The 16,741-nt window shown below is 46.3% G+C and overlaps 1 protein-coding gene across 1 annotated transcript; it reads right to left on the bottom strand.

Annotated features, from left to right (window-relative positions):
- Positions 1–1,072: 1,072 nt before the first annotated feature.
- Positions 1,073–3,477, bottom strand: LOC113636187 (protein NYNRIN-like). The gene is made up of 2 exons (XM_047809759.1): positions 2,928–3,477; positions 1,073–2,800 (listed from the first exon to the last, which is right to left on the bottom strand). Exons 1-2 carry the CDS (start codon positions 3,384–3,386, stop codon positions 2,723–2,725), a joined length of 537 nt encoding a protein of 178 aa, XP_047665715.1. The 5' UTR covers positions 3,387–3,477; the 3' UTR covers positions 1,073–2,722.
- Positions 3,478–16,741: the final 13,264 nt, after the last annotated feature.

The following is a 16,741-nucleotide window of genomic DNA, read 5'->3' as shown; positions in this document are numbered from 1 at the left end:
GACTGGTTCCCATGAACACTCCAGCAACCTAGTGAGGGTATAGAGATGGTCCAGTGTTCCACAAACAGGACGAAACACGCATTGTTCCTCCTGAATCCAAGGTTCGACTATCGGCCGAATTCTCCTCTCCAGTAGACTGGCATAGACTTTTCTGGGGAGGCTGAGGAGTGTGATCCCCCTATAGTTGGAACACACCCTCCGGTCCCCCTTCTTAAACAGAGGGACCACCACCCCAGTCTGTAAGTCCAGAGGCACTGTCCCCAACCACCACGCGATGTTGCAGAGGCGTGTCAACCATGACAGCCCCACAACATCCAGAGACTTAAGGTACTCTGGGTGGATCTCATCCACCCCCGGTGCCTTGCCACCGAGGAGCTTCTCAGCTACCTCAGTGACCTCAGCTTGGGGGATCGACGAGTCCACAACCAAGCCCTTCGCCTCTGCTTCCTGAATGGAAGACATGTTGGTGGGGTTGAGGAGATCATGGAAGTACTCCTTCCACCGTCCGAGGATGTCACCAGTCGAATTCAGCAGATTCCCGCTCCCACTGTAAACAGTGTGAGCAGGGCACTGCTTCCCCCTCCTGAGGCGCCGGACCGTTTGCCAGAATTTCTTTGAGGCCAACCGATAGTCCTTCTCCATGGCCTCATCGAACTCCTCCCAGACCCGAGTTTTTGCCTCTGCAACCACCCAGGCTGAAGCTCGCTTGGCCCTCCGGTAACTATAAGCTGCCTCCGGAGTCCCCCGAGCCAACCAGACTCGATAGCACTTCTTCTTCAGCTTGACGGCACCCCTTACTTCCGGGGTCCACCACCGGGTTCGAGGATTGCCACCACAATAGGCACCGGAGACCTTACGGCCACAGCTCCATGCGGCTGCATCGACAATGGAGGTGGAGAACATGGTCCACTCCGACTCAATGTCTCCAACCTCCCTCGGGATCTGGTTGAAGCTCTGCCGGAGGTGAGAGTTGAAGATCTCTCTGACAGGAGACTCTGCCAAACGTTCCCAGCGGACCCTCACAGTACGTTTGGGTCTGCCAAGTCTGTCCAACTTCCTCCCCTGCCATCGGACCCAACTAACCAGCAGGTGGTGATCAGTTGACAGCTCTGCCCCTCTCTTTACCCGAGTGTCCAAGACATACAGTTAAATGTTGTGTTACAGTTTATATTGTGATAACACAATATTGTGATTACATCATTAAACCTGTTATTAATGTTAGATTAGACTGTGATATCAGTGCATTTAATGGTGAATAACTGCTGAACTCCCAACTGCCATTTACCCAGATGCCTACACACACATACACACACACACACACACACACACACACAGACAATGACTGTCATTGCCAATGCAGATTAACAAACCGTGCTAACACTCTGAATTAGCATCTCAATTGAGCAGCAGGATGGAGTTGCTACTGCACTATCGCTGTACTCTATTGTTCCAGTGTGAGGAAGTGTGCTGATAATTGTGTGTGTTTGTGTGTGTGTTAGAGAACGTTGGTGATTATAAAACATCATTCACCTCCCTGTTACCTCAAATAAAGTTGTTTAAATATTTGTTTTAATCAGCACATAATCATTAATCGGTCAATTAAATAACATTTTTAAATTATGTAATAAACATTTTGTGTGTGTGTGTGCGTGTGCGTGTGTGTGTGTGTGTGTGCGTGAGAGAGAGAGAGAGAATATTTTAGTCTGCTTGTTCAGCATAATGAACTCTGGACAGGACAAGAATATTCACACACACGGCAGTTGGTGCATTTGTGTGTGTGTGTGTGTGTGTGTGTGTGTGTGTGTGTGTGTGGTGTGTTTGTCTTTTGTTCTTGGCATTGCCATTTAGTGCTAGCACTTTGCTTTGGGCAAGTTTTAACCTGATAAAACCTCTTGAAATGTTGTTCTGTGCGCATATTAAACATCCGTCTAATATTCTATTCACGTCTGTGTGTAAGCGGAAAATACAAAAAACCTCAGATAAGTCCTGTAACACCCCTCTTCGTCCGCGATGAGTGGGGCCATGAAACTCGCGGATGAGAAAAGGAGTACAATGTCGTGGTAGACAGACACGGCCCTTGTTATCTAGAATAACATAGGAATCAGTCGCACCCTGACTAGTCCAAAATTCACGGTCAACAGGCGAAGCTGAAGCCTGCAGCGAAGGGAGATCCATGTCAGGTAGAACAGCACTGATCATGGTGTTAACAGAGACCATGGCTGGAGATAGATTTGGTGGAAGTGGGCGTGAAGCCGCAGCCTGTTTAGCCATTCGGTCAGCAAAACTGTTCCCTCGCACTTCATCGGTGTCACCAGAGGAATGCGCCCTAGTTTTAACAATGGCCACAGAACGAGGCAGATGACAGGCGGTGATTAAATCCTGCACTAACGAGGCTTGCCGTCAGCTGCAGTGAAGCCACGAGATTGCCAGATGCGGCCAAAATCATGAGCTACTCCGAAGGCATAACGAGAGTCAGTGTAAATAGTGACGTCAGCGTCCTCAGCGAGAACACAGGCACGAGTGAGAGCGAAGAGTTCAGCTGCCTGTGCAGAGGAGAAAGGGAGAGAAAAAGATTCAAGGACAGTGTTAGGTAATCGACAAACAGCATAGCCACAAAGATAACCACCATCACTAGGTTTGGAGCAAGAGCCATCTACAAAGAGGACATCACCTGTCTGTAGGGGAACAGAGGAGAGGTCAGGGCGAATGCTAGTGGCATTGACTATTTCAGTAAGGCAATCATGATCAGAGTCACCCATACAATCATCCTGTGCATTAAGAAGGCGCTGCAGGGCATGCGCTACAGTGTCAAGAGAGGATGATGGACGTACAGTTAAATGCTCAGTGGCCAATAACACGGTCTCATATCCTGAACGACGCTGGGATGACATGCGCTGTGTGTTTAAATTGCGTAGAATTTGTGTAACCTGATGTGAGGTGTGTAAGATCAAAGGATGAGATAAAACGATCTTTTCAGCATCAGTTACCATCAGAGCACAGGCGGCAACAGCACATAGACAGGCCAGCAAACCCTGAGCCACAGAGTCGAGGTTGCAAAAGGTTGCAAACCCCCCCCCCCCACCACGTTCCTGCTCCAGCATCTCAGAGGCTGTTCCTGGCTGAGTCGCAACATACAGGTGGAAAGGGAGGCTGTAGTTGGGGAGTCCCAGAGTAGGAGCTGTACACAGGGCCCGTTTCAAGGCCTCAAAAGCAGCCTGCATTTCTGAAGTCCATGAGAGAGGTGCGGATGAAGGATCAGAATGCTTCACCGCAGCACGCAGACATTTGTCATATAGAGAGCAGTCTGGGATCCAGTGGTGGCAGTATTTGATGAGGCCGAGGAAGGCCTGTAAAGCCTGTTTAGTGGCAGGCCGCTGAGTGTCCATGATAACTTGTATTCGTTCAGCAGTTAACTTCCGTGAGCCCTGAGAGAGTTCATAACCCAGGTAGCGGACAGTGTTCTGACAAAACTGGAGTTTTGACTTGGACACCTTAAAACCTTTCTCAGCCAGGTGTGTGAGTAGAGCCAGGGTTGCTGCTTGGCAGGTGTCATAATCGGCCACAGCCACCAGGAGGTCATCTGCATATTGTAAGACCACTGAGTCTGGGGGAAGGCAGAGGCTTGACAGGGTGTTCTTGACCGTGGTCGCGAAGACCGCGGGGGAATCGATGTAACCCTGTTGCAACCTGGTCCACGTATACTGCTGTCCCCTGTGTGTGAAGGCAAAGAGTGGCTGTGTGTCTTTCCCTACAGGAACACTAAAGAAAGCAGAACAAAGGTCAATCACAGAAAAGACTCTATGTGTACATGGAATAGAGGCTATAATTGAGGATACATCAGGGACAATTGGAGCAACAGGAATAACAAGCTTGTTTATTTTACTCAGATCTTGGGTGAATCTCCAAGAGCCATCTGGTTTTAGAACAGGATTGACAGGAGTATTGTATGGTCTAACATGGCATCACCACCCCCTGCTGTAAAAGAGAATGAAGAATAACGTCAATTCCAGCGGCTTTCTCATGAGACAGAGGATACTGTTTAATATACACAGGTGTAAGGTGTTTAATTCTGGCCTCATAAGGACAGGAAATGCAGCCCACGTCATCCTTGTGTTCCGCCCACAAAGAAGGAACAGACTCTAGAGCGGGAGAGAGAGCAGGGAGAGAACAGACAGCGTTACGTTATCAGCAAGCCTTACCATCCTGCTTATGTTTGCAGAAACACAGGGTACAAAAACAAGAAAACAAGAACACACTTATCACAGGTCAGCATGACCAGAGTGGGGGGGGGGGACACATTCATTCCGACATAGAAAGAGAAATGTGGAAAGAAAATGAAATAAGCACAAACATTAATTACCATAAAGAAAATTCATTTCAGCAGTGTCTGAGTGTGTGTGTGTCTGAGTGTGTTTATCTGAGTGTGTGTGTCTGAGTGTGTGTGTCTGAGTGTGTGTGTTGATATGAGAGAACACACAGACAGAGTGAGTAATTAGATGTTATGTTCATTAGTATTTAATGACATGATGAGGTTTAATAGTAATATCACACTGAGAGATAAAAAGCTTTCTCAGAGTTCTGTGTCCTTAAATAAGTTCTGTTTAGAACCTTCCATCAATAGAATAGAACCTGTTATTGTTCTAAATCTAATGTAGAATCCAATAAAGATTAAATATGTTAGATATTCATATTAATTAAAGAATTAAAGATTTGTTTTTACAAAGATGCAAAAATATGTTAATTACACAACAAAGAAATAATCACGCACATCAGAGGAACGACACGAAACACACATTTAATATTAATCAGCACATGCACTCATGTATACACACACACACACACACACACACAGAGCAAATGTGTGACATATGCCGATGTCTCCACCAGGACTGCCAGCTCCCTGCTGCTCTGGACGCAGCATTTGGTCGGGTTGTGCTGTGTGTGTGTGTGTGTGTGTGTGTGTATACATGAGTGCATGTGCTGATTAATATTAAATGTGTGTTTCGTGTTGTTCCTCTGATGTGCGTCTGACATGCCTTAACCACAAATGGACGTGTGTGCTGATAATTTTGTGTGTGTGTGTGTGTGTGTGTGTGTGTGTGTGTGTGTGTGTGTGTGTGTGTGTGTTTGTGAGTGTGTGATTAGTGTGCCAGACCATCATTACGTGTCTACAGCTTTTGTGTGTTTGCTGATATTAAATGCTAAATGACTGCAGTCGTCTCTCTGCACACATCACTTCCTCTAAGGGAGGATCCAGTTTGTTTACTTCCTGTTACACTGACCTTTATAATGTTATAATAAACAACATTTATCAAATCACTCAACATTTCTCTAAACATTAGTAACATTAAGAGTGTTTATGTCAAAAAGGGCGGGGCTAAAGGGGGAAAGCAACCACTCAGTAGTATACGTGATCACGTGACATCATCACAATGGTCACAAAGAAATCAGGAACAAATGAGAAATAGAGTTAAAGTAATATGATGTGACAAATGTGAGATTTTGTTAAGGACTTTATTATAACTTCTCTTTTTAATACCAGTGCAGTGTTCAGGTGCAATGTTCAGGTGCAGTGTTCAGTGTTCAGGTGCAGTGTTCAGGTTCAGTGTTCAGGTGCAGTGTTCAGGTGCAGTGTTCAGGTGCAGTGTTTAGTGTTCAGTGTTCAGGTTCAGTGTTCAGGTGCAGTGTTCAGGTGGACAATCAACTGTCCTTTTTCTCTCATGTTGCTAATGTGACATGCTTATGTCAGTTTCTTGTGTAGATGTAGGATTTGGCCATTTTTTATCCACACAGGCTGCTCAGGTACTTGTTCAGCCTCTGGTACTCTCAAGACTGGACTACTGCATCACTGTCTGGTTTGGGAACTGCACCATCTCAGATCACACGACCCTGCAGCGGATAGTGAGGACAGCTGAGAATATCATTGGGGTCTTTCTTCTCTCTATCATGGACACTTACACCACACGCTGCATCCACAAAGCCAACAGTATTGTGGACCTCACACGCCCCTCACAGACACTCTTCACCCCACACACCCCTCACACACACTCTTCACCCCACACACCCCTCACACACACCCTTGTGATATACAGTATGTGTGTGTGATGTAGTGTGTGATATACATTGATGATCTGACATAAGGGAAATGAGCAATAACTGCGTTATTAATGTTTAATAAACACTATATTAACACAATTAATATCTTTGTTCATATTTGAATAGTTTTAGAACTTTAGGTTCTAGAGACAGTTGATGCGTGGTGTCGAGTGACGTCACCAGAATACCCGAATTTGCCAATACTTTTGGCAAAAAGTGGCTACTGAGGGTTTGGACAGTTCATGTCAATACTGCAGTCATTATGGGTATCTACTTATTATACTACATAGAACAGTACATGCAATTCTTAATGTTGGATGTATTGTGTGTGTGAGAGCTTAGAGAACTTTTCGGAATTCTTTATTCAAGTCTATGGGATGTTCGATCGTCGACTATGTGAAAACCGAAAATTCCGTCGGAACTCAGAAATAAAAACTTCGTCCGGAGTAAGGTCCTAAAGAACCTGTCCGAGTTCCGTGTAAATCGCTCGAAAATTTGCCGAGTTATGAACCTCAAAAGTTTATAATGGAAGTCTATGGGAAAAAAGGCCACTTTGAGCTTCCGTACCGGGAATGCCGGAATTCCGATCGCTTAGAAAAATAGAAGCAACAAACTTCAGACCAGGGTCTACGACATATCCGAATTTGGTGCATGTGGCTCGAAAGCCCTAGGCCGCATTTTTTTAAATAAATTTTTGTCTAATAATAATAATAATAAGTAGATTTGTAAAGTTCGTCGCGACAAACTTTGATGTTGGCTTTGACGCGGCAAGTATTTGCAAAGGCCGGTGCATTTTGGAGGCGAGTGGACAGAAAGATTGTGAAAGCTACTGGACCACTAGGGTGCCAATACTTTTGGAGGTGAGCATACATAAGCATGTGACGTGACCAGAATACCCGTGGGGCAGTTCCCCTCAATGTTCTGAATGTTTTGATAGGTCACATGTCCATGTTGTGCAAATTTTTGATTTCGCTTGTTTTGGGGGCAGGGCTACATGTGACGTCACGTGGTGTCGAGTGACGTCACCAGAATACCCGGTGGGGTGCCAATACTTTTGGTAAAAAGTGGCTACTGAGGGTTTGGACATTTCATGTCAATACTGCAGTCATTATGGGATTCTACTTATTATACTGCATAGAACAGTACGTGCAATTCTTAATGTTGGATGTATTGTGTGTGTGAGAGCTTAGAGGATTTTTCGAATTCCCTATTCAAGTCTATGGGATGTTCGATCGTCGACTACAGGAAAACCGAAAATTCCAGTTCCCCTCATTGTGCTGAGTGTTTTGATATGTCACATGTCCATGTTGTGCAAATTTTTTAATTTGCTTCTTTTGGGGACGGAGCTACACGTGACGTCACGTGACGTGACCAGAATACCCATGGGGCAGTTCCCCTCATTGTGCTGAGTGTTTTGATATGTCACATGTCCATGTTGTGCAAATTTTTAATTTAGCTTGTTTTGGGGGCGGGGCTACACGTGACATGACGTGACGTGACGAGAATACCCGTGGGGCAGTTCCCCTCAATGTGCTGAGTGTTTTGATATGTCACATGTCCATGTTGTGCAAATTTTTGATTTTGCTTGTTTTGGGGGCGGGGCTACACGTGACCTCACGTGACGTGACCAGAATACCCGTGGGGCAGTTCCCCTCATTGTGCTGAGTGTTTTGATATGTCACATGTCCATCTTGTGCAAATTTTTGATTTCGCTTGTTTTGGGGGCGGGGCTACACGTGACGTCACGTGGTGTCGAGTGACGTCACCAGAATATTCGGTGGGGTGCCAATACTTTTGGCAAAAAGTGGCTACTGAGGGTTTGGACATTTCATGTCAATACTGCAGTCATTATGGGATTCTGCTTATTATTATACTGCGTGGATCACAGAGAGAGAAGCCGTGCCTGAGCTCTGCGCACGCTGTGTGTGTGAGAGCTTAGAGGAATTTTCGGAATTCCCCATTCAAGTCTATGGGATGTTTGATCGTCGACTACGGGAAAACCGAAAATTCCGTTGGAACTCCGGAATAAAAACTTTGTCCGGAGTAAGGTCCTAAAGAACCTGTCCGGTGTAAATCGTTCGGTGTAAATCGCTCGAAAACGTGCCGAGTTATAAACCTCAAAAGTTTATAATGGAAGTCTATGGGAAAAAAGGCCACTTTGAGCTTCCGTACCGGGAATGCCGGAATTCCGATCGCTTAGAAAAATAGAAGCAACAAACTTCAGACCAGGGTCTACGATATATCCGAATTTGGTGCATGTGGCTTGAACGCTCTAGGCCGCATTTTTTAAAATAAATTTTTGTCTAATAATAATAATAATAATAATAATTATTATTATTATTATTATTATTATAGTAATAATAATAATAATAATAATAATAATGATAATAATAATAATAATAATTATGATAATAATAATAATAATAATTATAATAATAATTATTATAATAATTATAATAATAATTATTATAGTAGTAATAATAATAATAATAATAACAATAATAATAATAATAATAATAATAATAATAATAATAATAATAATAAGCTTATAACAGAAATCAGAATGTTGGCTTCTACAAAGCCAACATAATAAAAACTCTATGACTAACTTATAATGCCATATGGACTGATGCCCCCTTGGTCTTCAGGCTCCTGTTCTCCATGTCAGGAACGTTTGTTATTGCGTACATCAACAATATTCTGAACTAATGAACACACACGAAATCATCAGCAACTCTTCTGAAGTATCAGCTGCTTGTTACTTGAACATGAGGAATAAAATCATTCTGTTTGTGACAGCAGCTGTCCCAGGTTCAAACCTACACACGTCACCCAAGCACCACCTCCACCTCCACCTGCATCATGTACTTATTTCAACCACCAGTACCTGATCATTTGGATGAAAAATCCCATAAAATCCCATCATCCACATCTTGAAGGTCAAACTGTACACACAATCATTGCCTACATTTCAGATCCTTTCCATGGGATACGAACCCAACACCTTTTCACATGCAGGCAAAACCACCTTGGGTTCATGGTGAAGTCCTGCTGTGATGTGTGTGACATTACTGAGGGTTCTGACCCCTGCTTGTTTAGTTTTGCCCAGTGCAGTGTGTCTGGCTGCCCTTTGGATTTGTCTGTGTTGTTGTTTCTTAATAAAACCATGAACTTTCTTCTAGAGAGCTCCAGTCTGTGCCTGACGGAGGGGGTTTCCATTTTTATCTCACTACAGAGTAAAGAAGATTCAGTACACACTGTATATAAACAGCCTGAGAGACTTGCGTGATTCATCTGCATGCAACTTTTTTACACACACACACACACACACACACACACACACACACACACACACACACACACACACACACTGACCCATATCACATCATATGACCAATATAACAAAAAAGGAGGAAGAAAAAGAACTCAAACTCAAGTTGTTTCCACATATTTTTGGAAGGATAATAAAGATGCTTTAGACCAATTGCGTCGGCAGCTCACTAAATATCTGCTTAATATTAAACATGCTAATTGTGATCTCTCTCAGGTTACTAACTGTACACCATGGTTCTCAGACCTTAGCTCATAAATTGTTATGGAGAATGAAGAAGTCCATGGTTCTCAGACCTTGGCTCATAGCGATAACTTGTTATGTAGACTGAAAAAGACATTGGTTCACAGACCTAGGCCCTGAGAACTAAAGGGAGGAAAATCCATAAATGGGCATATGGGGAAAAGGTGATGGGAAATAAGGGGAAATTAGGTCAGTGTGTTTAGAAAACATAGGAGGTGATGCTGATAAATAAGGTGATATGGCACCTGGGACTCCAAGAAATACTGGGAACCAAAGAGGAGGCTAGGAGCGCCAGGGTATATATTGAGAAGATCGGGGGTGAACGGGTGTGTGTCAAATTCTTCTGGCCAGGTGAAGGAGGCAGCCCCGCGCGCACGTGTGTGTGGGGTGTGTGTGTGTGTGCGCATGTGTGTGTGATGTATGTACGTGTGGTGTGTGTGTGCGTGTGTGTGTGTGTGTGGGTGAAGGTGGGTCTTTTTAATTTTGCAAGAACGTCGCGAGAGTTTTTGTTTTTGATTGATTTTGCATGACTTGCTCTTTTTGGGGTTTTCATTTGTTACTTTCAATTTGGCAATTTCTCTTAGAAGATTGTTGGCTGATTGACCACAATAAAGAAGTTTGCTCATTCTCATCCAGGTCTGAGGAGTTTTCTCAGTGTTTTTTGTAGTAATTATAGAGTTAACAGTTAACCCTCTGGGGTCTGACCATTTTGGGACACTGGCAGAGGTTCTGACATGCTCTTACATTTGGTCTTTCTTTCTTCTTTCTTTCTTCTTCTACCGCTTATCCGGGGCCGGGTCGCGGGGGCAGCAGTCTAAGCAGGGATGCCCAGACTTCCCTCTCCCCAGACACTTCCTCCAGCTCTTCCGGGGGAATACCGAGGCGTTCCCAGGCCAGCCGAGAGACATAGTCCCTCCAGCGTGTCCTAGGTCTTCCCCGGGGCCTCCTCCCGGTTGGACATGCCCGGAACACCTCCCCAGGGAGGCGTCCAGGAGGCATCCGAAACAGATGCCCGAGCCACCTCAGCTGACTCCTCTCGTTGTGGAGGAGCAGCAGCTCTACTCTGAGCTCCTCCCGAGTGACCGAGCTCCTCACCCTATCTCTAAGGGAGCGCCCAGCCACCCTGCGGAGGAAACTCATTTCGGCCGCCTGTATCCGGGATCTCATCCTTTCGGTCATGACCCAAAGCTCATGACCATAGGTGAGAGTAGGAACGTAGATGGACCGGTAAATAGAGAGCTTTGCCTTGTGGCTCAGCTCTTTCTTCACCACAACAGATCGGTATATCGACCGCATCACTGCAGAAGATACACCAATCCGCCTATCGATCTCCCGCTCCATCCTTCCCTCACTCGTAAACGAGACCCCAAGATACTTAAACTCATCCACTTGAGGCAGGAGCTCTCCACCAACCTGAAGGGGGCAAGCCACCCTTTTCCGACTGAAAACCATGGCCTCGGACTTGGAGGTGCTGATTCTCATCCCCGCCGCTTCACACTCAGCTGCAAACCGTCCCAGTGCACGCTGAAGGTCCTGGTTTGAGGAAGCCAACAGGACAACATCATCTGCAAAAAGCAGAGACGAAATCCTGTGGTCCCCACACCGGACCCCATCCGGCCCCATACTGTGCCTAGAAATCCTGTCCATATAAGTAATGAACAGGATCGGTGACAAAGGGCAGCCCTGCCAGAGTCCAACATGCACCGGGAACAAGTCTGACTTACTGCCGGCAATGCGAACCAAACTCCTGCTCCGGTCATATAGGGACCGGACAGCCCTTAACAGAGGGCCCCGGACCCCATACTCCCAGAGCACCCCCACAGGTCACCACGAGGGACAGAGTCGAAAGCCTTCTCCAAATCCACAAAACACATGTGAACTGGTTGGGCAAACTCCCATGAACCCTCCAGCAACCTGGCGAGGGTATAGAGATGGTCCAGTGTTCCACGACCGGGACGAAACCCGCATTAATCCTCCTGAATCCGAGGTTCGACTATCGGCCGAATTCTCCTCTCCAGTACCCTGGCATAGACTTTTCCGGGGAGGCTGAGGAGTGTGATCCCCCTATAGTTGGAACACATCCTCCGGTCCCCCTTCTTAAACAGAGGGACCACCACCCCAGTCTGCCAGTCTAGAGGCACTGTCCCCAACCTCCATGCGATGTTGCAGAGGCGTGTCAACCAAGACAGCCCCACAACATCCAGAGACTTGAGGTACTCAGGGCGGATCTCATCTACCCCCGGTGCCTTGCCACTGAGGAGCTTCTCAACTACCTCAGTGACCTCAGCTTGGGGAATCGACGAGTCCACAACTGAGCCCCCGCCCTCTGCTTCCTCAGTGGAAGACATGTCGGTGGGGTTGAGGAGATCCACGAAGTATTCCTTCCACCGTCCGAGGATGTCCCCAGTCGAAGTCAGCAGATTCCCACTCCCACTGTAAACAGTGTGAGCAGGGCACTGCTTCCCCCTCCTGAGGCGCCAGACGGTTTCCAGAATTTCTTCGAGGCCAAACGATAGTCCTTCTCCGTGGCCTCACCGAACTCCTCCCAGACCCGAGTTTTTGCCTCCGTATCCACCCGGGCTGAAGCTCGCTTGGCCTTTCGGTACCTATCAGCTGCCTCCGGAGTCCCCCAAGCCAACCAGGCTCGACAGGACTCCTTCTTCAGCTTGACGGCATCCCTTACTTCCGGGGTCCACCACCGGGTTCGGGGATTGCCACCACGACAGGCACCGGAGACCTTACGGCCACAGCTCCGAGCGGCCGCGTCGACAATGGAGGTGGAGAACATGGTCCACTCGGACTCAATGTCTCCAACCTCCCTTGGGATCTGATTGAAGCTCTGCCAGAGGTGGGAGTTGAAGATCTCTCTGACTGGAGACTCTGTCAAACGTTCCCAGCAGACCCTCACAGTACGTTTGGGTCTGCCAAGTCTGTCCAACTTCCTCCCCCGCCATCGGATCCAACTCACCACCAGGTGGTGATCAGTTGACAGCTCCGCCCCTCTCTTTACCCGAGTGTGCAAGACATACGGCCGGAGGTCAGATGAAACAACCACAAAGTCGATCATCGACTTCCGACCTAGGGTGTCCTGGTGCCATGTGTACTGATGGACACCCTTATGCTTGAACATGGTGTTCGTTATGGACAAACTGTGACTAGCACAGAAGTCCAATAACAGAACACCACTCGGGTTCAGGTCGGGGGGGCCGTTCCTCCCAATCAAGCCCCTCCAGGTGTCACTGTCACTGCCCATGTGAGCGTTGAAGTCCCCCAGTAGAACAACGGAGTCCCTGGTCGGAGCACTTTCCAGCACCCCTTCCAGACACGCCAAGAAGGTAGGGTACTATACACTGCCATTTGGCCCATAAGCACAAATGACCATGAGAGACCTATCCCTGACCCGAAGGTGCAGGGAAACAACCCTCTCGTTCACTGGGGTGAACTCCAACACATGGTTGCTGAGCTGGGGGGCTATGAGCAAGCCCACACCAGCCCGCCGCCTCTCACCATGGGCAACTCAGGAGTAGTAGAGAGTCCAGTCTCTCTCAAGGAGTTGGATTCCAGAGCCCAAGCTGTGTGTGGAGGTGAGCCCAACTATATCTAATCGGTATCTCTCAACCTCCCGCACCAGCTCAGGCTCCTTCCCCCCCCAACAAGGTGACATTCCATGTCCCTAGTGCCAGATTCCGTGTCTGGGGATTGGGTCGCCGAGACCCCACCTTCGACTGCCACCCAATCCACATTGCACCGACCCCTTACGGTTTCTCCTGCAGGTGGTGGCCCCACAGGAGATCGGCCCCCCGTCGCTCTTTCGGGCTGAGCCCGGCCGGGCCCCGTGGGGCAAGACCCGGCCACCAGGCACTCGCCTACGAGCCCCAACCCCGGGCATTATGACTATTTATTACTAAACTAGTTATTACTTTGTTTAGTAGAACTCCACTCTGGGTATCAGCCAAAGTTGAAGTCCAATCTGAGAGAAAAGTTTAAAAGAATTAATGAAGGAATCTCACAGCATGGAAGCTCAGCACTTCTGAATGAGATCTACACTGAGCTCTACATCACAGAGGGTTGGAGTGGAGACGTCAGTAATGAACATGAGGTGAGACAGATTGAGGCAGTGTCCAGGAGACCAGCAACACAGGAGAAACCCATCAAATGTAATGAGCTCTTTAAAGACAAGTCCATCAGAACTGTGCTGACTAAAGGAGTTGCTGGAATTGGAAAAACAGTCTCTGTGCAAAAGTTCATCCTGGACTGGGCTGAAGGAGAAGTAAATCAGGATGTCACCTTCATGTTCCCACTTCCCTTTAGAGAGCTGAATCTGATGAAGCAGCAAAGTCTCAGTCTGATGAAACTTCTTCATCACTTTTTCCCAGAAATAAGAAAACTAGAATCAATAGACTGTGACTCCTACAAAATGGTGTTGATCTTTGATGGTCTGGATGAGTGTCGACTTCCTCTAAATTTCCAGAAGAATGAGATATTGTGTGATGTGACAGAGTCAACCTCAGTGGATGTGCTGCTGACGAACCTCATCAAGGTGAATCTGCTTCCCTCTGCTCTCCTCTGGATAACCACAAGACCAGGATCAGCCAATCAGATCCCTCCTGAGTGTGTAGACCAGATAACAGAGGTACGAGGCTTCAGTGATCCTCAGAAAGAGGAGTACTTCAGGAAGAGGATCAGTGATCAGAGCCTGGCTGATAACATCATCACACACCTGAAGTCTTCAAGAAGCCTCTACATCATGTGCCACATCCCAGTCTTCTGCTGGATCTCAGCCACTGTTCTGGAGAGAATGTTGGGTGGAGCAGAGGGTGGAGAGATCCCCAAGACTCTGACTCAAATGTACACACACTTCCTGATCTTTCAGATCAAACACAAGGACCAAAAGTACCATCAGAAATGTGACCCTGATCCTCAGCAGACCAGAGAGAGTATCATGGCACTGGGAAAACTGGCTTTCCACCAGCTGGAGAAAGGAAACCTGATCTTCGATAAGGAAGACCTGAGAGAGTGTGGCATTGATGTCAGAGAAGTGTCAGTGTACTCAGGAGTGTGTACCCAGATCTTCAGAGAGGAGTCTGGGCTTCACCTGGGGAAGGTGTTCAGCTTCGTACATCTGAGTGCTCAGGAGTTTCTGGCTGCTTTATACACATTTCTCTCCTTCATCAGCAGAAATGTAACAGAACATCAAACCTCTGATCTGTCTGATCTTCTCAGGAAGTCAAACCTGTCTGATCTCCTCAGGAAGTCAAACCTGTCTGATCTCCTCAGGAAGTCAAACATGTCCGATCTCCTCAGGAGTGCAGTGGACAAGGCCTTACAGAGTGAGAATGGACACCTGGACCTGTTCCTCCGCTTCCTTCTGGGTCTCTCACTGGAGACCAATCAAACTCTTTTACGAGACTTAATGCCACAGACAGGAAGCAGATCTCACAGCAAACAGGAAACAGTGGAGTACATCAAGGAGAAGATCAGGGAGAATCCATCTCCAGAGAAATCCATCAATCTGAACAGGAGCTGGATGTGTTTGATTTGAGGAAATATGATCCATCACATGAATGTCTTCTGAAGCTGCTGCCAGTGGTCAAAGCCTTCAAAGAAGCTGAGTGAGTATTTTTATTTATAACTGTATTACTGCATGGTTTATTATTTTAATGTAACACTGAACTGCACTGTTTGGTTTAATGTGTTTTAATAGTTCCTATGTGTATAGTCAGTGTTTTAGATTGAACAAACGAATGTCTGTATGTTTATCCATCTAAAGCTAATACTTGTGTATATACAGTGTGACTCATTTAAAGGTAAGAAGTTTGACTTTGTTTATTTCTGATGCTGTGTGCAGTCGTGCTGATGTGACGTCACTCTGTAAACAGGGAAGGAGCTCAGATTTGAGAAGAAAACCCCACGTTCACTTCTCAGTTGTGGAGGCATGAAAGACATGATCCCATTTACTCTGTGGAGAAAGAAGGGTTCACTAAGTTGTGTTGAAATAGTAACAGTGACATCTGTAGTAAACAGTACAATGTTCTTTCTAATATCCTTTATTTACATTGTTTATGATCGATGAGAGATTTTTACACATCTATATTTTATAAAAAATACAAATCATTATCAAGAATCGTTTATAAGGTTAAAGACTGTAATCTTTCTCTTTAGTTTGGATGTGTTTGGATGTATGTGAACACTCCACCTGTACTCAGGTCCACACCAAACACCTGAACCAGTGTGTGTGTAAAATCAGAGGTCTGGAGGTGACAGATTTGTACGTGTACGAGCACAGAGAACAACACACACCAACTGTTTTAGTGTCTCTGTGAAATCCAACATATAACTGAGTGTAAAGTACGACTAGTATTGTCATGTTATTACCTGGTAGTGTACAGCTGTATAATTCTTTATGTTCTGTAATAAAATGCACTGTATCTGCAGTGTTGGGTGTAGAAACTTGAACACAGATCAGAGTGTAGTGTTTGTAGGCTGCTCGCTCTCACATGTGTGTGTTATGTACATGACCTAATGGTCTTATAATAAATTGTAGCTGAGAGATTGTGGAGTGCAGAAAGACGTCCCTGCTCCTGTAAATGTGCTGATGTGGTGTCCTGTCCTCTGATTTGTGTGTGTGACACAAACACACTGACAGTTCTGTTACATCTTCAACTTTAGCTGGATTATGGCTGTGTTTGTGTGTTTGAGATCAGTGTCCTGATGTTTCATCATTTCTCTTCCAGTCTCCGTGACTGAAATCTGACAGAGGAAAGCTGTAGAGTTCTGTCCTCAGTTCTCAGCTCAAACTCCTCCAGTCTGAGAGAACTGGACCTGAGTGTCAATAAACTGCAGGATTCAGGAGTGAAGCTTTTCTCTGATGGACTGAAGGATCCACACTGTACACTGGAGATACTGAGGCACACACACACACACACACACACACACACACACACACACACACACACACACACACAGCTTTAATAAACACTACAACATCCAGTTCTCCTCTGTGGTAACTGTAACTGTAGTGATCTGATATATTATCATTGTTGTGTGTGTGAGATGGAAAGTAAATGTACT

The sequence above is a fragment of the Tachysurus fulvidraco genome, unplaced genomic scaffold, assembly GCF_022655615.1.
Source record: "Tachysurus fulvidraco isolate hzauxx_2018 unplaced genomic scaffold, HZAU_PFXX_2.0 HiC_scaffold_56_np12, whole genome shotgun sequence".
NCBI classification, from domain to species: Eukaryota; Metazoa; Chordata; class Actinopteri; order Siluriformes; family Bagridae; genus Tachysurus; species Tachysurus fulvidraco.
Note: the sequence above shows the minus strand (reverse complement) of the source record. Positions and strands in the feature narration are given on the sequence as shown.

Coding starts and splice junctions, on each gene's coding strand:
- LOC113636187 (XM_047809759.1), bottom strand. CDS start 3,386: ATGGACACTCAGCGGCCTGCCACTAAACAGGCTTTACAGGCCTTCCTC. Junction 2,801..2,927: donor TCTTACACACCTCACATCAG/GTTACACAAATT, acceptor TTGACACTGTAG/CGCATGCCCTGCAGCGCCTT.